Below are 27,540 nucleotides of genomic sequence, written 5' to 3'. Positions count from 1 at the left end.
ATGTAAATTTAGTGTACGACCCAGAGTGCAGGATGAGTCATCAGCTTTTTTTAAATTGTTTCCGAGGAAAATAAATACTCAAAACTACCATTTAAGGAGCTAAATATGGTCAGAATTTACATTTAAAACATTCAGAAAATGAACTAACATTATCAATAGATTGTGACGTTATGTTTTGTGCTGAAGATAAACTACTTGTGTCTCGTTGGCCACACCCACATGTGCATTACATCACTAGAAAGGCCAGGATGTGCTTTTTAGAGGACATTAGGACTCAAATAAATTACGCGCATGGTGTTTTAAATAAAGGCTTCGGTGTCATGTCCCCCACAGAAGAGTCTTCTGAATAAATATGAGATAAAAACACTTAAACATTGATTTTGAGGGAATTTTTAACTGCTAAAAATATAGTACCTGTACTTCCCATGTGCTTCTTGCTTTTATAAAACAAAACCACCAAGACAGTAAGTGTTAACAGTTAGATGCATGAACTGAAGTTGAAACATTATTATGTCATACAAAAGAAAGCAAACCTGACACTTTATTTATACGAAAGCATCAAACAGTGTTACTTTAACTCCACTCCGCTCCACCTACTGAGCCAGTCACACACTGATCTGTGTCCTGAATTGTCCCGGTCAGCCCGGGAGCACGCACATTGGCCTATTGTCTTTTGACACTGTCTGCTGTGAGTCCAAGCATGTGTTCAGTGGGTGAGGGACAGAGGGGCAGGGGAAGGACGGAGCATCCACACTGGCTGCAGAGTGGATGGAGCTTTTAGTGTCTTTATTTGGCAAATATTGAGGCACTCTATGATGCGGTGGCAGCAGTGTGACAAGTGATGTCTGTGGAAATTACAATATGGCTTTGGTACTGTGAGTCAGTCAGACAGCCACAACACAGCATGAGTCAATCTGCTGATGTATGGCTTTTAAGAAAAGAAGAAGTGGCAGAAATTTAATCCAGAGAAAAGGTAGGAAATTTGTTGCTAATACATCATGAGTTACAGTTACAGTTAAGACGTGATAGTATGTCATGAGACTTAATGTGTAAAACTGCAGGTTCAGCTTTGACCACAACGCTGTCAGCGGTATTCTTCCTGCATTCCTTGTGAGAGGTAGGGGCGTGTTCAGGCTGGTTTGTGAGCGTGCTCTAAATTCGCTGTCAACGAGGAAGTGGCTGTGACAGGTCCAAGAGGGCCAGCGAAGGCGTGGCCTCACAGGAACAGCAACACAGCATGCAGGTACACAGCATAAAGGCCTGATCAGAGCACCGATCTGCTCTGTTACAGTGACTGTCTGCACTTGGACAATGACGCCAACACTCCTATTGTGGGTCCTCATCCTAAATGCCGCACTCAAGCCCTCAGGTAAGTGACTGGATACTGTTACCTGCATTCAGCACAGTGGCTAATTAATAACTAAAGCCTAGCTTTATACAAAGCACTTTAACTTGTGGGATTATGCTCTAGGGCATGAAGGAAAATGTGCTCTAAAACACCTGATGTGATATATTGTTTTGTGAAAAATGAATGTGGATGTTCTTTAAAGACTTTAAACACTAAAAACATATTACTTCCATCAGTTTCAATGAATGAAAATGTGGTTAATCTACCTTTAGCTGAGTTGGTCATGTCTACATCAGGGATAATGGCTCATTTTGTGACAAAAGGTACACTAGATCAAGTGCAGTTGCTTGTGTAGTATATGATTAGAAAGGAAAATGCTCAAGGAAGTGATTATGAGTCTTTGTCCTGCTAAGAAAATACATAATAGCTGTCATTACATTGAAAGTACACTGGTTATCACCTGGCACTGCTTCATAAGCCAAGCTAAATGAGTGGGAATTACTTTAAATGCATTGTTGAAGTTGTGACACACTTTCGGAGCTGTACTTTGGATCACAACAAAGTCACCACCCCTTAAGGTGCTACCACGTACCTGGCCGACAGGTAGCAATGACTCAGGCTGACTTAGTCATTTCCTTTACAGCAACAGATTTTGCTCACCGGAAAGTACCGTCTTTGCTTAAAATGTTTCTTTGCGTTGGTGAGACAACGTCCGGTGGAGATGAGGTGTGAGACGTTCACAAATTCAGAGAGGACCCACAACTATTTCCAAATAAGTCAAAAGTCAAAATAAGGAAGTGATGAAATCTATAGGGAACACAAAGAATGGAGTGGGACTTTGAGGTTTGTTTGTCTGCAGTCTTAGTTATGGTCTTAATAAGTGACAGCTTGATGCCACCACAACCAAATATGAAACTGTGAAGAAGAAGAGCTCATTCACTGATTCATCTGACATTTACAGTGAAATAACACTCTCATTACAGAAAACACAACTGAAAGTTTAATGTAGGAAGCCTGATCACAAGGGTGTAGGTCTGGTTTTAGATATGGGGTGACACAAAGAAAAATAAATTATGGTTAAAATTATTGGTTAAAATGATCATTTAAAGCAGTTTTTCCCAAACGTAGGGTTACAACAAAAATGGGTCACAGACCCATTTTTGTTGGGTCACCAATTTGCATGGCAAAATATATAACAACGAAGAAAGAAAGAGAGTATTACATTCTCAAGCTAAAAAGGTTTGGGAACACCTGATTTAAAGGATCTGTGTGTAGGATTTAGTGGCATTTAGATGTTTGCTTGTAGATTGCAACCAAGTGCATATCACTCATCTCACCCTCCCCTTCCAAGCATGTGGAGGAACTATGATGGCTGAGAAATGCAAAAGAAAAACGCAAAAGGCCTTCTTTAAGTCAGTGTTTGGTTTGCCCGTTCTAGGCTACTGTAGAAACATGGTGGCGCGACACAGGGGCCTTCGTGGGGGAGAGGATCTTTGCCCCCTGTTGGTAAAAGCGACTCATTCTATGGGGATTTTTCCATTGGATTTTGTATTAGTGCATATAATATTAATGAAAAATTATCAACTCTGTGGTTAACAAAAGTTTATGATACAGACGTTTAGTTCAGCAGAATAATCTTCATAGATGAACACCACTTTTCTGATTTTGAAGCTAAATGCAATTGCTAGAAAGCTAACTTTAGGCAATTAAACAAACCAACCACATTCACATGACTGCAATGTCACCACCACTAAGCGACTAGTGGTAGGTGTGATGATGTTTAATGTCCCCGGCAACCTCTGCAGTCTAATTTAGCCACTTGTTACCAACCACCTTTTTTAAAACACGTAAAAGCTTCAGAATTAATTAATTACTGATGTAGATGTTGTATGTCATGAAACAAAAGGGCAGTTCAGCTTGGGTTAACCACAGATCTTCTTTCAGCAATCTACCCAGCCCAACGATTTTGAAATGAGGAATGTCGCAATGCTAACTTGCTGACTCCTTCCTGCAGTACTCCAAACACTAACAAAACGTTCATGTAATAATACTGACTATTATGCTCCATTTCTTCCATATTCTGCATATTTCACACTGGACCTTTAATCTGTATTTTCACTCTGTTTTTTTTATCATTTTGCAGTTACATTTAAATCAATCTAGCAGATAAATAATTACAATGAAACTGTTCATTACATTTTAAATATTAATGCTAGAATAATTTAAAAAACTGAAAGAAAACTGAAATTCTATGCTAACTTGTGCTATATTGTTAATACACTAACACTGCTTAAAATCACAGCTTCATTGACAGATATGATAACTTTGGATTAGCATCTTTACCACAGGGAGCGCTGTGCTTTTACTGCCCCTCTGATTCATGTTGTATTCAAGCATTCAGAGATACTGACTTTAAATAAAAAAAAATAAAAAAAGATTTATTTTTCTTTAATCCAAGAGACATCTGTGAGACAGCTGTGAGGTTGTCAAAAGGATCCATATCTGGATTCTTTTTTGATACCACAGTACTATCTCTGTAAATTATACAGTTGATAGTACTGAAAGTACGGAAGCTATAAAATAATTTACCTAAGTGCTCATTCAAGACATCAGTTCAGTTCAGTCTTCATTGGCCTGGCTGAAATTTGCATATAAAACCACACAGTGGTCAGTGACTTTTTCTGTGCCAGCACTGTGTGCATGAAGGTGCACATATTCATTCAATGCTCCTAAACAACCCTCACCAACAAGGTGGAGCAGCCTGTACCTGAAATAATAATAAAAGGAAATTTGCAAATTTAATCAAACTGCTCTGAGTGCAAGGTGATAACTGAAAGGTGACTCAGATGAATATCAATATTCTTATCAGCACAGATCATCTGATGTCTGGCCTGTGGTGACAGGACAGCAACAGAGCAATGATCGCAGAGACTTTAGTCAGAAAATCAACCTGAAAGTATACAAGTTACAGGGCAGAGAGAGGGGTTTTGAAAAGTAAGCTGGCATGTTAAAATTACACCATGGCCCAGTTGTCATACAATTGAAACACAGTGTGAATTTGACTAGACAATCAATTTTTTCCAGCTCACAAAGCCCTCTGTGTTCCTGCGGATAAGGTTACCATAGTAGGATCCCCTCACTGATAACTAGTTGCAATGACGGAGCTTCAGGTGCCATGTTGATACTCTATACACTTCATAATAATGTGTCCTGGGTTGGTAAACACAGTCAATAGACAATCCCATAATTACTGTACAGGTTGGTTGCCCAAGTCTTTGAGCTGTAGCCAGAAACACCAGAGGGCACGCAGGCAGCTCAGCAGCAATTTTGCACTAATCTGCCCTGATCTTATCTCTAATCACCTGTGAAGGGTAATGAATGAGTTATTCCACAACTAATTTTCATCTAAAAGATCCAGTTTTTCAAGCTGCAATTCTGCTAACATACAGCTTACGTTTTTGTAATGTTATAAAAAGTAGACTTACATGTACAGAAATGCAGCAGGTTTCTCTTTCCAGAAATCATGACCTGGTTACTCAGTGTCGTAGATTTTATCTTTCACCCATACAACAAAAGAAGAAAGTACACATGAGTCCAATATGTCTTATGCTGAAACTTGTTTAATAATACTTGGCCAAGGAGAATGAAGAAATAATCAGTACATGCTTTGTCCTGATGTTCCCTTCAATTCTGGAGTTTCGGTCCTTCAGGATGGTCTTTAAACATTGACAGATAAGGTCATGAAGAACCTATGCCCAAATGAGGTCAGATCCAACACATCTACAGCACATCGGATTAGCCTATTGGTCTGCAAATCCAAACAGGAATTATGGATACACAAGGTCTGAGACCACAGCTTAGCACCCTTGGCTCCATAGCTCAGGATCAGTGTTACATCTTCTCCACAGAGTCCCAGAAAAGGTTATATGGAATATATCTACAGATGAAGTAGGTCCTCTTTCATTGTGTCCACCAGTAGCCCAGAACAGACAAACCAAACACTCTAGTGTTTTGCATAGGTTTCATGGCCACCATAGGTTCTCCTACACACTTGGAAGAGGAGGGTGAGGGGAGGTGTCTGCAAGATCACCACTAGATGCCACTAAATCCTACACAGTGGTCCTTTAACCCAAGCTATAATTGGACAGCAATGTCAAACAATGTATTTTTCTATTTAGTTTGGAAGACATTTCATTCAAGACATTTGTCTTCCACGTTGCCACGAGTCCTGAAGGGACTCGGCAAGAGACAGTCCAGCAAATAGCAGAAATGCAACACTTATGGATGCCAGCCATCATAAAACACAACAAGGCGGAAGATTATTTTCAGAAACACAGTTAGGCGGAACAGTTGTCTTATAGTGTATTCAATATTCAAGAAATTTGCAAGACAAGGAAATGTTTTTCCCTGATCTGCTGGAAGCGGAAACACACACTTGATACATTAAATGGAACATGAAACATCTGGAGACGTTGTGACTCCAGTGGTTGTTGGAGTCTTCAGATTGGTTTGCTTGCTCCACATGAAACCATCTTTCATCAAACCGACTTTCAACGCTATCATTCACAGCACAGCCATAGTGGTATTTTTCCTGAAACTGTTCTTAGGTCTTGAGATGGGAAATTGGCCGTACAGATAACGCTGAACATTTCAGGAACAGACAGCAGGTGTGAAAGGTATTCTAGGCCAGCTAGACTAAGTTGACTGCTAGAAGAAACACCTCTAAAGAACTACTGACTATCTTTTCTTTATACACCCTATAACATCAAATGAGCATATTCTCTCTAATCACAAAGTCATGTGCTGTATGTTGTGTCTCCACAGAAAGCCATGGTCATGGGTTTGAAGAGGTGAAGGACTATGAGGTGGTTCGACCTGTCCGACTCCACACAGTCAAAAGAAGACAAGCAGAGGTACATTTCTCTTCTCTCCTCCTTTCTTTAAAATGTTAGTGTCAGTATAGAGATACATGTGTGCTGTTCTTTCATACACAAACTATATTTAGGTGTTAGTTAGGTATGGGAAACTTAATAAGACTGAATCACTAAAACCACAATTTCACATCCTTCCTTTCTACAGAATGTGAGGCCAGAGACTATCAAGTACGCAATGACGGTAGGAGGAAGAGACATCGAAATGCATCTAGAAAAAACTACGTAAGTTCTTACTTCCTTAAATGCATTCTCTGAAATTTCAAGCACAGAAAGGCAAATACTTGATGGTATAATGAACTTAAAAGGTAATCCTGTGTTCAAGAATTTCTAAAATATCACTTGTTGCAGATTAACAGTCAACACTTCCTGGTTTTACTTCTTTTTTACTTTTTTTACAAAATGTGTGGTTTTTAATGTAATCAGTTTTAAAAATTTGCAATTAGACGCACTGAGAGTCATTTTATGTCTTAATTAGTGCAGGTTTTTACAGCTGATTTCCCAGTATTACACTTTCCTACAAATATTTGGTGTGTTTTTCCCACATTTCAAATGAGTCAGACTGTAAGAACTGTATTAACGTAGCTATTTATTTTTATATCTTTTCATCGTCAGTGAATTACTCACCAATGACTACACTGAAACGTACTACCAAGAAGATGGAACCCAAGTCACCACAAATCCAGATGATATCGTAAGTATTGCAATCAGTTTCAGTTCCTTATATAGAAGATGTGACGGTAAACTACATGCAAAAAAAATTCTATCAGAGTAAATCCTCGAGGAAAATAACCTAGTACTCATGTCTATATCAGGATCACTGCTACTATCATGGGAGGATTGTGAATGACAATGCATCGTCTGTCAGCATCAGCACTTGTGATGGACTCAGGTGAGCCTTCAAACTGTCCTCTCTATAACTTTACTTGAATTAAGTAATAGTTTGTATTAAGGATTAAACTAATATAGATATTAATATAACTTATTGACTTTTTAGCAGAAACAAGCTAAAGAGTTAGTATCACTTTTTAAGGTGATTTGGTGACCTTATTAGCCAGAGTAGCCTATTTACGTATTTAACAGATACATCAACTTGTGTTTCTGGACACTGGAAAATATAAATCCGATATTCACTCTTCTTTGAGCTCTGTCTCCGTCTCCACCAACTCCTGAGCAAAGTCATCGGCTAGTCACTAACTTGGTCTGTTGTTCAGTGCTGGGCGGAGCATAATTTGCAATTGGTTTATCAGAGCTTTTGAGCTGAAAATAGCGTTCTCTGGGTTCTCAAGGCCCTATGTTCCCAGGGTCCTGTGGTCCCAAGGTCATATGTTCCAAGGGTCCTGGGTTCCAAAGGCCCTATGCCCCAAGGGTCCTAGATTCCCAAGGTTCTATGTTTCCAGTGTCCTATGTTCCCAGGGTCCTAGGTTCCTGAGTTCTTATGTTCTCGGGGTCCTATATTTATAAGGTCCTATGTTACCACTGTCCTACAGTGTGTTCCCAGGGTCCTATGTTCCTAAGGTCCTATGTTCCTAGGGTCCTATATTGCCTAGTTTCTATGTTGCCTGGGTCTTATGTTCCCAGGGTCCTATGTTCCCAAGATCCTATGTTTCCAAAGTCCATACTTCCTCAGTTAACAGACAAATATACAAATGAAAAGAAAAATAAAGTTATATTCCTATTTTAAGTGCAGTATTTGCCATGTATTGTATGACTGTCAGGTAGCTTACCTGTCCTACTCTCAAAGAAAGAAGAAAAATGTCTGTCTTTTGTCTCTCCTCACTGAGGTGTGACTCAACCAGTGGATTTATTTCTGCCTTAAAGCAATGTCTGTAGAACTAAAAGACTGACTGGTATGTTCTTGGTTTAGGGGTTACTTCCGAACATCTGCCCAGAGGTACCTGATTGAGCCCCTGTCTGGTGATGATGAGGGGGATCATGCAGTGACAACCTTCAACGAGAAGAACTACACACCTGCAGTGTGTGGCGTCACCAACACCAGCTGGAGCACTGATTTTGAACCACCGACAAGCCGCAGCCGCTCCAGATCAGCGGTAACCCACATTCTAGGTCATAAGGGCATTTGATGTGATGATGATGTCACAGGTCTAGATGGTCTAAAAGGACAAATCTGACCATTTTAAAGCTCAAAGAGGACTTTAATGAAATTCTCTGTCTGCTTTATTCTGTTTTCCTGCAGGGTATATCTATCCTCCAGCAACAGAAATACATTGAGCTCTTCCTGGTTGCTGATAAGCGTGCGGTAAGATGAACACATGGAAAATCTGTATGAAAACCAGACAAAAAAAAAAAAAAGCTAATTTGGTGTGCTTTTGGCGAGTGACATGACCAAACTGGTTCTGCTTACATTGGTAACTCACCTTCGTGATCAAGCAAGCAGAAGAATTCTTTGACTTAGTTTTCATGAGAAACACATATTGTTCAGATAAAAATAAGTCAGCATATCATCGTAAATCATGTGGTAAGTTTATGAATCAACTGCTGAGAAACAGGATGTGACTCTTGTCTAATGTGATGTCATTCTATGTCAGTATGACAAGATGAAGGGAGACCGGACAGCGCTGAGGAAGAGGATATTTGAAATTGTCAACTTTGTCAACATGGTGAGTCAGTGCTTTTGCTATTTCTGGGAAAATTCCAAGACGGTGTGAGGGTTGTAACAATATTCAGTCCCTGGATTCCATCTGTTTTGTTACGTTTCAGCAGTATAGCTCCCTTTCTTGCAATGCTTTTCTTTAATTACACAAGGTCAAAGGGTCTTTGTTCCCAGGGTCCTATATTCCCAAGGTCCTACATTCCCAAAATCCTATGTTCCCAGGGTCCTAGATTCCCAAAGTCCTATGTTCCCTCAGTACTATGTTCCCTGGGTCTTATGTTCTCAGAGTTCCATGTTCCCAGGGTCCTATTGTAACAAGTTCCTGTGTTCCTAGTATCCTAAATTCCCAAGGTCCTATGTTCCTTTGGTCTTATGTTTCCAGGTTCTTATATTTCTTATGGACTATGTTCCCAGGGCCCTGCGTTCTTTAGATCCTATGTTTCCTTGGTCTTAATTTTCCAGGGTCCAAGTTTCCGAAGGTCGTATGTTCCCAGGGTCCTATGTTCCCTCAGTACTATGTTCCCTGTTTCTTATGTTCTCAGAGTCCCATGTTTCCAGGCTCCTATTTTAATAAGGTCCTATGTCCCTAGTATCCTACATTCCCAAGGTCCTATGTTCCCTAGGTCTTATTTTCCCAGGGTCCAAGATTCCAAAGGTCCTATATTCCCTGGGTCTTTTGTTTTCAGGGTCTTAGGTTCCCAAGGACCTATATTCCCAGTGTCCTAGGTTCTCAAGGCTCTATGTTCCCAAGGGACAAATCGTCCTATTTTCTAACAGATTTTATAACAGATATTTTTTTCTTGTAATGTTTGTATTTGCAGCAACAGATCTTTTTCAGCCTTATTTATATAAAAAGCAGGATAAACACAGGTGTTACCAATGTTACTACTGTAATTAAAGTTTTGTTCTATTCAGGTCAAACAGAATGAGGGCGCTGCTATTGCCTATCTTGGCTACACTAAATGGAACAGGACCTTAATTAGTATCACTAATAACACCTGTATTCACCATAGTATTTCATATCAATATGGCTGCTATGAAAAAGGTGAATTTGCCAGATAGTTTAGTCGTCTTTTCTGTAGTAAACAAGCACTGTAGATGTTACCTCTCTCATGGTTTGTTTCTGGTGGCGCTCACAGGCATACAAGCCCCTGAGGACATTCATTGCTCTGGTGGGGTTGGAGATCTGGTCCAATCGTGACTTGATCACTGTGACCCCCCCAGCTGGAGCCAACCTGGATGCTTTCATGAAGTGGAGAAACACGCAGCTGGTGAAACAGAAAAAGCATGACAACGCACACCTCATCAGGTATGGACAGTCTGTATTAATAGAACCAAATAATCTCAAAGTTTAGTCATTCAAATAATTAATTAAAGGGATAGTGCAGAGAATTTGAAGTGGGGTTGTACAGCATGAGGTGTTTATTCACAATGAGTGTATTGTCTACAGTAGATGGCGGTTGGTATGTTGCCAGTTTGGAGAGGCAGTAAGAGTACTGGTATGTGTGTTGAAGACAGGGTCAACAGCAAAAATTAATTTAGCCACCTGAAACAGGTCTAGTTTAAGTTTCTGATGGGAATCTGCCATTACGTAAGCCATATATTGCTCCCTCCTAACCAACCAGACTCCATTTGAAAAATTAGTAATTTTACCTTGCAGAACACAGGAGTTGCTGGTCTTTCTCTGCCTCAATCAGTTAGTTTTGTTTGTGTTATTGTGTGACTTCAGTGCTTTAAAGGGTTAGTTCAGATTCACCAAAATCACACAATAACACAAACAAACTGACAGATTGAGGCAGCGGTAAACAAGCAATCCCAGTGTTCTGCAAATTAAAAATGACTGTTTTCTTCATGGAGTCTGGTGGCTTTGGAAAAAGTGATATTTAGCTTATATAAAGATGGTTTCCTGTCAGAAAAGCCTGTCTGACAGCAAGATAAAGCACTGAAAATATTCTGAATATAGTGTATGTATAAAGTGATAATGATTTTTTTTAAGGTGGGGCTTTTTTTAAGGTCCACAATGTACTGTCCACAGCAGTATATAGCTTTAATTCCTAGACTGGTTTTCCTGCTTCTTCTCCAAACTGGGGATGTGTCAACCACCATCTAGTGCAGGTAATACACTGACTGTGAATAAGTACCTCATACAACCCCAAGAATACAAACTATTACTTGAAACAGAAGGAAGTAGCAAGCTTTGTTTGTTTTGTTTTGCAAAATCAAACAGATTGCACTCAGGTTCAGTAGTTCATGATGTACTGTACAAGCGCAAGTTTCCGCATCATGTTTGTGAAATTTGCATGTACTTTCAACATTAGATTTGACATCACAAATAATGTTTGTAATGTGGATGTTTAAAATGCAAAATTAGGGAAGTACAGAAGAGCCTGTACAGTAACAGTTCTTCCAGGGAACAAGCCAGACAAAACCCGGTTTGTTCAATCGATTTATTTGCCATTTGAATTGGCTTTATATATCAGATTCAAGGTGGTATTAACAGCACTGAAAGAGACAGTTCACCCCAAAATCAAAAATACATATTTTTTCCAGTGGCCTGTAAAGCTCTTTATCCTTCTGGAGTTTTTTTTTTATGTGAGTTGCAGAGTTTTGGAGATATCTTAAGTAGAGATGTCTGCTTTCTCTTCAATATAATAAAACTCGATGGCACTCAGCTTTTGGTGCTCAAAGCTAAAAAAAAAAAAAATTACCTTTGAAAAGTTCAAAAAACAGTGTCTCTTTGCAAAAATCATGACCCAGTTACTCAGGATAATCCACAGACCTTGTTGTGAGCATTTCATTTAGGAACTACTTTCTCTTTACGGTAGAATCTACTGCAACTACTTTCTTTTCTACTAGAAAGAAAGTTGTTCCTACAAAACCAGTGTCTCTTGGAAAGAATTTTTCAAATGTATTTTTCTTTGAGCACCACAAGACAGGTGTCATTTTGTCCCATTATACTGGAGAGAAGGCAGACATCTCTACAACTGATATCTCTACATTAAAAAATCTAGGTGGATAAATAGCACTACTTGCCAGCAGCCGGGGGGCATGAACTGTTCCTTTAAAAACTGGCCTGTGCCACTCTGAACATAAGGAAGAGGTGTGTGAGCTGTGACCTTGATAAGCTGAACAAATATGTAATTGAATGTTATGTTTGGCTCACAACAGCTGCCAACCAAAACCTGTTGGGGCTACAGGAAACTCTCCTCCCTACAGTAACACAAAACATTTGAATGATTAATTTATATCAAGCCAGCCATAACCAAATCATAACCTTTGTGAAACTGGTAAAGGTGTTCATGGATTCAAGACAAAATGAACAAAATAAGCTCCCAAATGAAAGCCATAAAGCTGTTTACTTTAAATGGTGGATATGTGTATTTAGAGTACACATAAAGAGCTGGGTGGATGGATAAACAGCACAGAGATGCCTTTATCACAGTTTTATGTATAAGTGTTTCTCATATTGCCATTCGCTGTCTTGCAGTGGTATTGACTTTGAAGGAGCGACTGTGGGACTGGCTTTCATTGGGACCCTTTGCTCCGATCACTCGGTTGGAGTAGTACAGGTGAGGAGTTTCAGTCAGACAGTAACACTTGTTCCATCTTTATTTGGTCACTATATCTGTATCTTCCTACTGCTAAAGGAAAATAAGCTCACTTTGCATGCTCAGAATGTTCTTTTTAGGTATTTGACGGATCGTTGATGTAGACTTTGTCACCACCTACTGGCCTGGCATGCTTCTTTAGGCATTTGGAATTGTTTTTGCGTTCTTGAGTGTATGGAAATATTTAGTAAAACCAAAGTTGTGTGGATAGACTTATATTTTAAACGGAGGGCAAAATAAACATTTTAAAAAATATTCATATGTACATGTAGGCAAGACCTTGATTGTGTTAGTGACTGACACGCCCTCTAGCAGGCAATTTTTTAAAATTAGCCAGTGAAATATTTTCTAATTCGACAACATGGACTGGCACAGAATTCTTGTCCCAGATGATGTATCATACTGACTTGGTGAGTTTTTCTCTAGCGCCACCATGAGGTAGACATTTATGGTTTCAAGTGAAATGTCTTGGCAACCATTGGATTGTTTGCCATAAAACTTTCAAACATTCTTGTTTCCCTCAGGTTGAATTTGAATAACTTTGGTGACTTTTCTTCCTGCTCCATCAGTAGATCAAAAGTTTCATTTGTGCAGTGCTTTGGATTATGACCAGATGCCTGCGAGAAAAGACATTCACACCAGCATCAGCGGGGCTTTGTGTCGGAGGGAAGGAAAAGTTCAAAATAAGATCTCGTCTTTGTCTATTACATGTCTTTTCGACAAATATGAGACTCTGACCATTTCCTTGTGTTTCTTAAATTCGTCTCATGAGAAATAGCCTTTGTCTCATCTCAACCCGAGACTGATTTGAGGCCAACTGAAGATCTTAAAATGTTCTTTTTTTTTTGTCTCACTGCACTGATCTTAAATTTACCTTAAATAAGATAACAGCAAGATCTAAAAGAAAACTCTGTTTTCCTAAATGAGATCTTAAATTTGTCTCAGTGGTCAAATTAAAGTCAGCAAAAGATCTCCTGCTTTTCTTTTCTTTTGCTCCTTAGGGTTAGAAGAGGAGTTAAAATGTGAATGTTAAAGCATGCTAACACTAAAGTTAAGCTGGTGATCAGGGTTAACACTACCTACTAAACATCAGCATGTTAGCATTGTTATTGTTAGCACTTAGCTCAAAGTAGCACTGTACCTAAGTGCACAGAGCTACTAGCATGAGGCTTTAGATGCATTTGTCTGTGAGTAGTGGTGATAAAAGACAGCTGAAATCTCAATAAGTACAAAAACCAAAGTACATCTGTGACTCAGTAGTCAGTGTGTGTAACTCTCTGTGCCTGTGCATATTTATTTTAGGATCAGAAAACAATAAGTAATCCATTCTTTAAAATGTCATTATGTTTGAGAACCAAATTGCCTGCTATAATCAATAAGTAACCAAAATCCAACTCTTTGTTATGTATAATTTCGATGAGGAAGTGCAGCTTATTTTTCACATGGTGATTGTGAAATTCTTCCACTGCTATACAGGACATGTCTAGACGTGAGGTGGGAATAGAGGAACTATATCATTATTTACAAAAAAAAAAGTTACAAAGTTTTATTTATTCATCAGGAGTTAAGAAACAGACTTCGGGGCATGGCAGCTAGAAAGCAGCGGTTCTCAAACTGTGCAGCAAATATGGAGAGGAATAAGTTTGATGAATGCACAGTAGATCAAATAAAAAAACAAGACTTTGCTGATGTTTTCATTTCACTAAAATTTGACTTGGATCCTTTTTTATTATTATTTGCTTCCCCTGCCATTGTTACTGACTGATTAAAAAAATGTGTTTCCTGGTTCCTTAAGGGCAGCATGCCAGAAAAAAAAGTTTAAGAACCACTGCTTTCAATGAATGTAAAAAAAAGTAACTGGTGTTTTGTTACCTCTCAGGATCACAATGACCGGGCCATTGCAGTGGGAGCGACTCTGGCTCATGAGATGGGTCATAATCTGGGCATGGACCACGATGACTCAAGCGGCTGTGCTTGTTCTGGAGACAGCTGCATCATGGCTGCAGCACTCAGGTGAGCAAAGACTCAGACAAAAGGTGTACAAATATCCAGAGTTATTATTCAGTCTTAAATGTACATGCTGGACTGATATTGATTCGTTGATAAGAGGATGATGGAAACCGTACTGGAAATTAGTACTCAAGTAGAATTACTATTATGTTACTGAAATATTGCTCAACAAGTAATCAAGTAAAAAAAATACTTAATCAAAAACTTTAGCTTCATATAAATTACTCCCAGCTCCTTTTTCCTTTTTTATTTTTTTAGTTTTTCTCTCTATGCTGTGGTTTTCATTAGTCTGTTTAGCCTTATTGGCTAAAAAAAAAAAAAAAAAGCAAATTAAAGGCATAGTTCACCCAAAAATGAAAATTCAGTCATTATCTACCCACCCTCATGCTGACTGAAGGTCGGGTTTAGTTTTTCAGTCCACAAAACCCTGCTGGAGTTTCACAGGAAAACAGCATCGCAGAGTTTCCCGATCAATGGAAGTTAATGGTGACCAACAACGCTGTTTTACTTTGAAACTCCAGCAGTGTTTTGTGGACTATCAAAATAAACCCAACCTTCAGTTGGCATGAGGGTGAGTAGATAATGAATGAATTTTCAATTTTGGGTGAACTATTCGTTCAAGAATAAGGTCAAAATGTTGAGAATTAAGTAGAAATCTTAAGAATATAGTCGAAGTTATCCCTTTATCTCTATCAATTCAAGTTGTCTACTGTACGCAGTAGAGAATTATGTTTTAAAGGTAATGAAGTAAGTAAAAAAAAAATATATATATATATATATATATATTTAATTTAAATAAAGTGAGCAGTTGGAATTTGTTACTTCCAGTGCTGATTTTTAGTAAGGGAGGTAAACCTTAATTTTTCTTTTGAAAATTCTTGTTTTTGTTCTCACTGGACTATTATTTGGATTCTGGAGTAGAATCTACCAGAACTATTACCTTTTTTGATACAGTAGTTCTTACATGAAACTGCCATCTAGTCCCTTTATATTGGAGAGAAGGCAGACATGATATCTCCAAAACTCTGCAACTCGCACTGAAACATCTAGATGGAGAAATGGCACTACATGCCAGAGGAAAAAATATGTACTTTTGATTTGGAGGTGAACTGTCCCTTTAATTTAAGACATCAAAGTCTGCTGTAGGTGTAGTGCAGCGCTACTGTGCTACTTCAGAGAGAAGTGTGTGAAGAAGTGATTTCTCTTGAGTCGGCGTTTGCCGGGTGTGAAGACTACAAGACCTCTGCAGCCTGTTCTTCATCTCTGCTGCAGGCTCGAGGCTGCTAATGTGACCCACATGGGCCTGAGCAGGTTTTGACAAGGGAGAAGAATGCAACTGAGTGGAATAAACAAGATGATATCTCTGGTTCTGCTACATCAATTTAGAAGATAAAAGTGAAATGTGAAATATGTGGAATACAGACATGAAACAGCAGGAAAAGCACAGGTGTAAATAATAGAATAGTAAAGCATTTTATGATTATTAAAGGAACTCTTATTAAAGTTATTACTCATGCTTGTGTTTTTCCTCCTATGACAAGTCATATTGTTGGTTTTGAAATGAGCAGCCAATAAAATAGATTTGCTGAAAGGAAAAATGAAGTAGAAGCAGATAAGGTGTCAGTGCATTAAAAAAGTATAATTGTTGTTCAAAGAATGTAACTATGGAGTTAATAATGACAACATGTTGTTTATGTCCTCAGCTGGAATATCCCTCGGACTTTCAGTAGCTGCAGCACCAACAACTATGAGAAGTACCTGACGAGCCGCAACCCGAGCTGCCTGCTGGATAAACCTGACTACAACATCATAGAGACTCCCGCGGTCTGCGGAAACGGCTTCGTGGAGAAAGGAGAGCAGTGTGACTGTGGCTCTCTGCAGGTAGATGAAGAAAACACACACACACATGCAAGACTAATTTGACTCTGAAATATTCCACTGATTCCTCAAGAGGAAACCTGCTGTCTAACTTCAGTCATTATCTACTCAGCCTCATGGTTTTTCAGTCCACAAAACACTGCTGGAGTTTCACAGGAAAACAGTGCTGCAGAATCTCCCAAAACAATGGAAGTGAATGGTGACCAGTCTCCAAATGTAAAAAAACAACTGGGAAAAAAAGCCCTCATAAAATGCCTCCATACTGCCCATCTGGTGTAATCCAAGTCTCCTAAAGCCCAAACATGTCAAATTGACTAAAAAAAAATGTCATTTACACCATGTTTTTAGTCTGAATCTTCATTGTAGATCCTTAGCTTGGAGCCACGTTCATGTGCACATTGTTTGAACTGTGTGTGTTTGTGTTTGTGTGTGTGTGTGTGTGTGTGTGGTGTGACAGTGTGCAAATGGCATGTCAGGACTTTAGGAGACTTCTCCTTTTTATGTCAAACAAGAAGTATTGAGGCATTTTATGTTTTTTTTTTTTCAGCTGTTTGTTACATTTGAAAACTGGTTACCATTTACTTCCATTGTTTGAGAGATTCTATAACACCGTTTTCCTATGAAACTCCAGCAGTGTTTTGCGAACTAACAAAATAAACGCAAATGACTGCATTTTCATTTTTGGGTGAACTGTCCCTTTAAGAATAAAGTCAAAATGTTGAGAATTAAGTAGAAATCTTAAGAATAAAGTCAGAGTTTCAGTATTAGGGTCAGGTTTTGCATTTCGAGAATAAAGTCAAAATGTTGAAATTTAAGTTGAAATGTTCAGAATCAAACTTTCCTCATTAAGGATAAGAGGGAAAAAATGAGAGGAAGGAAAAGTTTTTTTGAAGTAAAATCATCATGTTGAGACTAAATTCGAAACGGTATTTCAATTTTATTCTCACTGTTTCAATTTTATTCACAAAATGCATAAAAAAGAAAGAAAAAAATGATCCTCCTCTGATTTATTTTTCTTATGCCTGGCACTAATACTGAAAGTCAAACCTTATTCTCGACATTTCGACTTTATTCCCAAAATGCAAATTCTTCCTCTTCTCATTTTTTTCTTATGCTTGCCACTACTCTTCTATTCAGATTGTCTAACATAGATAAGAGGTCTTATTAAAATAGAGGGTGTCATTGAATTGAGTCAGTTTGAACGACCTTTTTTCCAGCTCTTTTAAGCAGCTCTTCATTCTCCAGCAGCAGCTTTTTGACCATCTAATCTGGTGATTCAGCACTTTTCTCTCCAGCCTTGACCCTCAGTATTATTATGCAATAAAATAAGGAACCTGTGCACATAGTACCACAGATGTTACATCGCAGCAATAAGAAATATTCTGAAAGCACAGTGGGTGAAATGTTCGCTCTGTCCTGGTGTTTAAACTGTGTGTCTGCTCATGTCTGACAGAGTGTCTGCCTCAAGGCCAACATTTTAAGACTCAACACCTTGTTTCTTTGTCTGATCTTGACTCTCTTAGTTTTTTGCCTAGAGGTATTATGAGAATTAGGCTGTTTGACATGCAGCAACATATTTATTTTTGTCTTCTTCTCAAATGTTCCACCGTGAACAGCAGTGTTGACTGGAATGATCCTAACTCTTAGAATAACTCTGCACATAATTGTTAGTTACACATTTTATTATTTTGCAAGACTGTGTGCCATGATTTGATTTGACTTTAGATTTAAAGGTCATAATTTTATTAGATTTTTTTATGAAACTTTTTTTTTTTTTTTTTTTTGCGCTGATGTTTATGCCATTTTTAGACTATCAAGTCTTGATTTGTAAAGATCAACAAATGATTGGTTTTATGTCCTGACAGCTGTCATTTACATTCCTCACATGTCGGATGCTGCAAGTCGGGGAGGGTGGCGAAAAAAAAAAGATACTGGGATAATTGTGATTCTGCCTTTGGTTTCAATTTTGATTAGATTTCGCTCAGTTTTTTGATTTAATACTGACATTGTATCTGGGACATTAAAGTTGAACTAAACTGTACGACAGAAAAAAAAACAAAAAAAAAACACCACGCACCAAAAAACAACTTGTGATTATCGTAGAGAGGTTCATTCAGGCCGTGATCTGTTCAGACCTGTTTTTTTCCTCTCCTGGTATTCGGCAGACTCACAAACCACAAACTAATCTTGGCTTCACCCCACCCCCTCACAGAAAAGAAGGTCAGCGTGGTGGGGTTGTTCTGGCACGCAGCACAAGCGCCCTGATGCTGAAGATTCCTACGCTTTTAAAAGACAGTATCTCGTTAAATATCACTGTTTTGCTCAAAACTCACAGAGCAAGTGAACTTTAAGTGATAATGTACAGACTTTTAAGGAATAGCATGCATAGCACTTATAATATATAATATATTAATATATTATTATCGTTTGTGTTTTTTCATGCAGCCCAACACAGGATTTATGGTGAAATACGACAGCTCACTTCCTTCTCAGTCAGAGGTTTTCAGTTTTGTCTCAGCCAAGTGCATTTTTGCCAGCGACCCCACAGTGTGCGTTTTCACCAGAGCTAATGATGAAGGGGACGAGAACGCTTGCTTATGTCAAAAGCAAAGACAGTTAAAAAATGAAAACACACAACTCAGAGAAAATCCCAAATTACAGGAACAACCCTGAGGGGGGCATGACACGGGGACGTTTAACACAATATACAACAATAAAGAGGAAGATTAACAATAAGAGAGAGAATTAACAGCCTAATGAGTTCTGTGTTGTTTTTACAGGAGTGCACCAACCCGTGCTGCAACGCCACCACCTGCACCCTGAAGGAGGGGGCGCAGTGTGCTCAAGGAGACTGCTGTGACAACTGTAAGGTGAGTAAATACTGTGTGGATTAATGAATACCATCGCACTGCTGCAATGACTTTTACTAGCTTTGTGCAAGTGTTGATTTCAATCCATGAAATCTTCCCTCACTGTGGTGTTGTGGTTCCATTATCTGATCTACTACAGCCCTCCAGTGGACATTTAAGGTATTACATATATTTGGATCGCTCCACAAACATAGATAAGACTATCATACTTCATTTTTTGAGTTTCCTGCCGCTCAACAATGTGGCTTGCTAATTTGTATTTGACTTGGACGTTTCATCTTCATTGCATTTGCATTGCAAAAGTTTTCACTTTCATCTGCTGAAGTTGTAAAGTTTCTCCGCATACAGACGTACATGTACGTACCAGCAAGATTTTATGACATCACAACTAGTTTGGTAGCCAATCACGGTTCAATATCCAGTTTACACAAGTGTGACATTAAGTCTCCAGTTTACTTATACTGAGCAGACTTTACAGTGAATCAGGAGACATCCTGTATCAAGCAATTCAACTTTAAAAATGAAAAAATATTTACATTTTCAAAGAGGCGAAGGACTTGATGTATTTCTAATAATCTTTTTTTGTGGAAACAATATCAGACAGAAGCTCTTTACCCTAGAAAATGGTCAATAAATATAATTAGGTGAAGCTGATGATCACCTTATATTTTTAGAACACTGTCACATTTACAATGTAAAAACAATGTAACATTGGGAAAGATTTGACTGGAAGTGATATACTGACAAAGAACAAGCTGAAGACTAGCTGGTGGAGCGCTCAGCAGCTATACAGCCAGGTATTTTTCCTCAGGAGTTGGTGGAGATCACAGAACTATGCACTTACATTCATCAGATGGAAAGAAACAAATGAATGATTATTCAATGTTCGTAGCTAACTAGTTTGCCCTATTAACTTAAATGTGTCAGTGTTGTGTTCGCAACTTTTTCCACTGTTCCCAAGTGGACAAAAAGAGTAATATCAAGAAGATTTTCCAAGAATCTGTTGGCATCAGGTGCTCCACTGACTGGGTTTAACCATAACCTTGACAAAGACGTGGCACAATTCCTCCACTGAGGCAGTTTCATAGCGCTTCACTATGAATGCTCTGTAAAGCATTACATACTTAGTGAGGTCGTCTCTGACATGATGCGTGCTCTGATGGATCATCCTGTGCTCCACACAGATCTCTCCTCGGACCACGGAGTGCCGCAGGAAGCAGGACGACTGCGACCTGGCGGAGTACTGCAACGGGAAGAGCGCCACCTGTCCTGAAGACGTCTTCGCTGTGAACGGCCTCCCGTGCGATGGAGGTCTGGGATACTGCTACAACGGCCAGTGTCCACAGAGGCCGAACCAGTGTGTCAAGATGTACGGAGCAAGTGAGTGTCTGTGCTTTCTTTTGCTGTGGTTTGTGTCATTTTATATTTCACTGCTTTGTTAAGAAACATATGTGAACAGGGTAACAAAGAAACACCTAAAAAAAAGTGTATGATGACTAAGTACAAATATTTTGTTTCTGTACTTCAATAGATATTTCAGTTATCTGTACTTAACTTGAGTATTTCTTTTTATGACAGCTTTTAACTTTTACTCCCTACATTCGGAAAATGACTTAAAAAACATAAAAGACGTAACAAGGCAAAAAAAAGATGCAACTAGACGAAAATAACATAAAAGGCATAACTAGACATTAGCGATGTAAAACATGCAACAAGACAAAAATGACATTAAAGGTATAACAAAATGAATATGATGTAATGAGACTTTATAAGACATAACAACACATAACAAGGTGTATCGACAAAAATTATGTTAGTACAAATAGATAAATATGATGTAACAAGGCTTAATAAGATGTAATGACATATAACAATAAAAATCCAAAAACGACATAACAAGGGGAAAATAACTTAAATGACATAAAAGACGTAACAAGGCAAAAAAGATGCAACTAGACAAAGACAACGTAAAAGACATAACTATACGAAAACAGTGTAAAACACAAAACAAGATGAAAATGACACATGAAGCCAAAAACAACATAAATGATGTAACAGGACAAAAACAAGATGAAAATGACCTAAAAATGTAAAAAGACAAAAACAAATTAAAAGACGTAAACAAGAAGAAACAGGTAAGAGGGAGACTCGACTGCATAGACAAGCTGAGGTTCATTTAACAGCTGGAAAAATTTTCTTCAGAGGACAACTTTTTACTTTTACACTAAATTTCAGAGCCTGTACTTTTTCACTTTTACTTGAGTAAAGAAGCTGAATCAGTACTTGTACTTTTACACAAGTCTTTTTTTACACAAGCATCTGTACTTCTACTTGAGTATAGAATGTGTGCCACCTCTGGCTATATTCTGATGTGATCGTCTCCTGTCATCAGGTGCTAGAGAGGCCGGTCAGTGGTGCTACAGCCAGAACACCAGAGCAACCTACTACGCCTTCTGCAAACGCACCTCTACTCAGTACATCCCCTGCCAGCAAGAGTGAGTCTCAGTGTCTGTGAGAATAAATGTTCACTTTTTGCAAAATAAGTTGGAATCTTTTGTGTAATCCTTTCTTCCTCTGCAGAGACATTTTTTGTGGGAAGCTCTTCTGTGAGGGCGGTAACGAAAACCCAAACTATGGCCGTATGGTCAGGGTCGGTAACTGCAAGGCTTCTTTCTACGACGACTACACCAAAGACTACGGCCAGGTGGACGCTGGGACGAAATGCGGGGACAGAAAGGTAATAATCATGCTGTTAAACGTGCTCCTGATTGCATCGCGATCCCAACTAGAAGTCGGCTCAACATTCACCGTTGCAGCACTATGTGTGTCAAACTAAGCAATGTGTTTGTCACTGACTTGTCTTTTTCAAGGTGTGCAGCCAGAATGAGTGTGTGGATCTGGAGACAGCGTACAGAAACACAAACTGTTCAGCAAAATGCTCAGGACATGCTGTAAGTACACGCCAACACTGCTCAGAGTTCAGTTCAGTTGATATTTTTGTTATTTAAGTAACAAAAATCATTCACTTAGCAGGGATGTCAAACTCACTTTCATCCTGGGCCCTTACTGGGTATGATAAATATGATAAATGTATCTATTTTGTCAGGGACATTTTTGTAAGTGCTTGTTGTTAATACTCATTTTGGCTGCAGGAGGCTAAAGTGCACCACTATTAAAACTCTCCTGGAAGAAAACCGGAATGTTTTTACTCCTATTTATTATTTAGAACATGGGGCAGAGGTGAACTTCAGCCTTTTGTGGTGTAAAGGAGTATTATAACAACTAACACTTGATCCTGACAAAAATGAAACAGATGAAAAAAGTAAGTAAAAAAGTATTTTAGAAACATTATCCTGGCAAACTCTTCTGTAACTTCTTCCTTGGTCATAAACACAGGAGAGAAAACCTTTCAGCCATTTGGCCTCTCAGGGCTTCCGTTGACAACTTAATGTAGAAGGTCCAGTAAATCTTTTACGTAAAGAAAGGATCTTAATAAGGCTGGTGGTAAATGTGGCAGCTCAAACTATATCTAGCTAAGTGCAATAAAGATTTAATAAACATTTAAGTTTGACAATTTAACAGCACCATGCCTTTAAACAACACATCTGTCAACATCTGACAATCTTTTGTGTTCTTCAGGTGTGCAATCACAAGAGTGAGTGTCAGTGTGAGCCTGGTTGGGCGCCTCCTTACTGCACCTCAACTGAGTCCAGCAGTTCTCTTTCTCGTGGTAAGACAAGTCATTAACACACACAGTGTAAAGAAAATGGGTAATACTTTATTTGAAGGGGTATGCATTAGCCTGTCATTACAATGCCATAACCATGTCATGACACCTGTCAGCATGGGCTGATTTTTTACAAATTAGGTGGCTAGCTCCACAGCTATCTGAGCTAACTAGCTAACAGAAACTGTCCTACTTTAGCAGCAAGTAAACCAGCTAACTGCTATCTGACCATCAGCTCACTCTGCAAGCTAAATCACCCTGGTACTGTGCCTTATAACATTTAATGACAACTTTATGACAAATCCAAATGGTACTACTTCAGTTGAAGGAAAGAAACTATTTGTGACACATTTATTATGTAATGTTGAAACATAATATGATAATGTGATAATGTCAAGTTGTCATAACAAAAGACATCTTTGTGTTGTTAATGTCAAGTTGTCATAACAAAGACATATGAAACAATGTCAGCCCCTTTATTAAAAATGACACTGTTGATCAAATGTCACTTAATTACAGCAGTCATAAGACTTGTTCATGACAGCTGTTATGACATTGTTGTTACAGTGTAATTACTGTCTTATGCACACCCCTTAAAATAAAGTGATGCTAATTGAACAAATATTGGATTTGGGCACAGATGTTTCGCTGCTGCACCCAAACAAAACTGACTTGTGTTCCATCTCTGCAGGAGCGACTATCGGCATCGTAGTGATAGTTCTACTCGTGACCGCAGGCATCATTGCTGGTGTGGTTGGGTTCATCTGGAAAAAACGTCAGGGTCCCATGTTGCCAACGTAAGTCATCATTATCCTCCTGCAGATGTCTGTATGATGATGCTACTGTAAACTCACCTTTGTAGGCGTTGAGAGCCAGCAGATTAAATCTTTCTTTATGTAACAGTGCACACACCCAGAGGAAACCACCAGCAGCGAACAGATCTGCTCCTCACGTCAACAGAGCGCCAGCTGTAAGTCAGCCAGTGCCACAGGTAATGAGTTGTAATATAAAGTATTACAGGTGTAGAGTTGAAATATATCACATACATACTGACCTATTCGTAACAATACTTGAAATTTTAGGTTGGAATAAGGCCAAAGCCCAAAGGAGCTCCACCCCCACCACCTCCAGCAGGGAACAGACCCAAACCCCCGAGTCAGAACTACCTCGCTGCCCGCCAGGTAAATCCGATTTCTGCCACAGTCCTCTGGCACTGTTCAGTTAAACTCTCACAAGTCTTCCTTAACTTGGAAATGTTTGAACTGGTGAGAACATTACCGTTCAAACTGGCACTAACTGGGATGCCCGAAGAATTTAGATCTGAGTGTGTGTCCACAAAAACTACAATACCACCAGGTGTGAGAACATGTTAAAGTCTAAAGCAATGTGTTGGTAACTTTCAAGTCTTAAAACCACAGACAAAGCAATTGTTGGAAACGTTGGAAAGATTATTTGCTTTCTAGAGTTAGATGTGAAAGATTAAAACACTAAGGTAAGCTGCTTAGCTTAGCATAGCATTAAGACAAGAAACAAACTTCAGCTTTAGAGGGGCTTGTGGGTATATTTTGTTACTTTTAGACAAAGATGGGCTAGCTGTTTCCTACTGCTTACATGTGCAAGAGACACCTCCAAAGTTGACAGTAAATCTGATGCCAGTCGCTGTAAAATCAGAGATGATTCTGTGATAAAACTCATCAGAAGAGGAAAAAAAAATATGGATCATATTTTATGGATATTATCTAGTCTTCTTTCTGATGTCTTCCTGACTGCTCTTTCTCAACTCTTGGTGATTTAATTCATTTTCAGATGGACAGACTTTCACTTAGTAGCTAGCACAGGTCCTTTGGACGAGGACTGAGAAGGCAGCTGGAATGGGCACCAGAACCAAAGTCAGGCGAGCAGGTCAACGAAACAAGACCAAGCTAATAGGGGTTAAAGTTAGCTGCACATTTAACTGAGTTACAGCTAGTGGTTAGCAGCAGTTAGCTACCCGAGTGAAGTTATAAAGTTGTTTTTGTTGTTCAGTAATCAGTGAGGCCCCGCCCCCAGAAACCGTAGGTATCTCTTGTGCATGCTTTTGTGTAGGTTCACATGTCTACAGCCAGGTATGCTTGACTGCTTCCAGTCTTTATGCTAAACTAAGCTAGCTGGCTGTAGCTTCGTATTTAGCAGACACATACATATCAATCTTCTCATCTAACTCTAGGCAAGAAAGCGAGTACGTGGATTTAAGAAAATGTCAAAACATTCCTTAAAATTTAGTGAATGAATGCATGTTTTTGGTTTGTCCTCTAGGCTCTGAGACCAGTACCTCCACGAAAGGTCTGATGTCAAACACAGCGCCACCCATCAGTAAACCCTGGGGAGATTTGCCATCCACCGCTGGCTGCTGGTAATCCAGAGAAGCAGAGTTTTTATTACATGCGTCCATCCTGTCACGACTGGTCCCTCTGCAGTATTTAATGTTACCACAGTGCTGTCAGAAGCACAATGGAGTGTTTGTACCAGTGATGTGCAGAATGCAGGAGGGACAAACTGGACTTCAAATTGTTACTTGCATTATAGGGTTACTACAGGGATGATTGTTTTTTAAGGCACTTTTTTATACTATAGGGTTAGAGTGCAGCTATAAACAGCTCTGGCCCTGAATGTCAGCCATATCATTTTATACATGTTGTGTTGTTTTGTCACAATAATGGTACAGAATATTGCACAAGACTGGATTTAACTGTCAAACAGTATTCAGTGACGGCAATGGTTTAAAGGCAGAATCAGCAGGATTTGTCTGAGCTGTTCATAAACGCATCAGAAGAGTCTCATTCGCAGGACGTCAAATACCAATGTTTTGGGTTGGTAAACTGTCCCGGGCACAACAAAATAATTCAAGTGGGTCACAAGTAATGATAGAGAGGCATTATGTTTATATGAGTCATATACATTGTTTATAGGAAAATTCTGCATATTTTATCTTTAATATCTAACTTTTTTCAGTCCACAGAAATGTCCTGCCTTGATTAATTTTGATGTTATGGTCTGAAATTTCCAGCACTCTGGTGCATTGCAGTGCAATGTAGTAGAAATACTAATAGGATGGCATTTAGCCTGCCATTCAAAAGCTGTGTATTACCCTACATGTCAACATTTTTAATTAAATCTCAAGCAATTCCTTCATTTAAAACACAGGAAAGAATAGAAGAATATTTGTGATTCTTAGTGTGTTTATAAAAAAAAAAAAAAAAAGGCAAATCTGTCAGATTTTGGAACATTTTGAAAGTATGAGCAGCAGCACTTTAAGATTTCTGCATAATCAACACTTAACTAAAGACCAGTGATACAGTATGTTACACACACGCAGACAATGACAGAAATAAAGACAAATAAACAATATGTTGTAGGCTGCAGGTTTAGGATCATGGTAATTTTCAATTAAATAAAATGATGCTTTAATATTTGGGGATTTTCAATCAGCACACTGCTCGCCATTTAGCCAAAAAAAATGACTGTAGGTTGTACATTATTATTTTTATATTATTATTACTAATTTAAAGTATGTAAATAGGTTTTTGCAGTGCAGCTTTGTCATACCGCCTCTTTCTTTCTATTGAGTTCACAATGTGAACACGTACATAATGTACAGAATATTAACACCCAGGTTTCACATTCAACACTGGGCAAGAAGATGGTGGGTTTTTCACGCCGAATGGCTTAAAACAGCAGCAGAAATGTTTGAACATCACTAATCAAAACCTTGAAACTAGTGAACACTGAGTAAAGATTTCAGTGTCTGTAACAAATACTGTGTGTGTGTTTCAATTTAGCCCACACCTGAATGAAACCCACCATGTTCCTGTCCTGTACTGTGTTAAAGATGGTAGCATTCTTGATGTTGGAAGGTTTGTGACTGAATATTATTACTCTTCTGGTTTAACTGCTTGCCCTTGAGCAAGGCATTAACCCCAGACTCTCCTAGTGATGAGGATGAGGTTGTACTGTGCAGCTCCAAGCAATGATGTCTGATATGTCACTGAAAAAGTTTGAAAAACAGAAATGCTTTGTGTAAATTAATAAAGGAAATAAACTTTTTTTGTACAAATACACTGTGTGATAAAGAAGTATTTTTTAGTGAAAAAAACACATTTGTTCAATTTTAAAGGAGCAGTGTGTAGGATCTGATGGCACTGAGTGGTTACCTTGCAGATTGCAAACACCTTGTCTCAACAGGCCACGTCAAGAGCCAGTGTTTGTTTTGTGCGTTCTGGGCTGGTGTTGGTAGGTGGCTGAGGTGCTTTTTGTCCTTTTTTGAGAGTTAATGCGCTTAATAGGAGATGGAAACACTTCCTAAATAAGTTCTTATATGCAGAACATTTAACTCACATGACTGATCAGCTGTTTCTACTCCAACATAGATGAAAGTTACAGGGCTGCAACTATGGATTATTTTCATTGTCAATTATTTCTCAATTCATCAATTAGTTGTTTGGTCCATTAAATGTTATAAAATGGTGAAAAATGTCAATCACCATTTCCCAAAGCCCAAGATGATATTCTCAAATG

General features: G+C 38.7%; 1 protein-coding gene across 1 annotated transcript; it reads left to right on the top strand.

Annotated features, from left to right (window-relative positions):
* The first annotated feature begins 1,217 nt into the window (after window positions 1-1,217).
* adam28 (ADAM metallopeptidase domain 28) lies at window positions 1,218-25,378 on the top strand. The gene is made up of 22 exons (XM_084729195.1): window positions 1,218-1,369; window positions 6,173-6,261; window positions 6,428-6,504; window positions 6,895-6,973; window positions 7,095-7,171; window positions 8,147-8,330; window positions 8,477-8,539; window positions 8,829-8,900; window positions 10,033-10,202; window positions 12,381-12,462; window positions 14,381-14,514; window positions 16,215-16,392; window positions 19,170-19,259; window positions 20,444-20,639; window positions 21,652-21,754; window positions 21,840-21,996; window positions 22,130-22,210; window positions 22,899-22,989; window positions 23,678-23,783; window positions 23,890-23,977; window positions 24,069-24,167; window positions 25,282-25,378. Exons 1-22 carry the CDS (start codon window positions 1,312-1,314, stop codon window positions 25,312-25,314), a joined length of 2,307 nt encoding a protein of 768 aa, XP_084585321.1. The 5' UTR covers window positions 1,218-1,311; the 3' UTR covers window positions 25,315-25,378.
* Window positions 25,379-27,540: the final 2,162 nt, after the last annotated feature.

Source organism: Lutjanus erythropterus, chromosome 10, assembly GCF_056507025.1.
Source record: "Lutjanus erythropterus isolate fLutEry1 chromosome 10, fLutEry1.hap2, whole genome shotgun sequence".
NCBI lineage: Eukaryota > Metazoa > Chordata > Actinopteri > Lutjaniformes > Lutjanidae > Lutjanus > Lutjanus erythropterus.
This window is presented reverse-complemented; position numbering and strand designations above follow the sequence as displayed.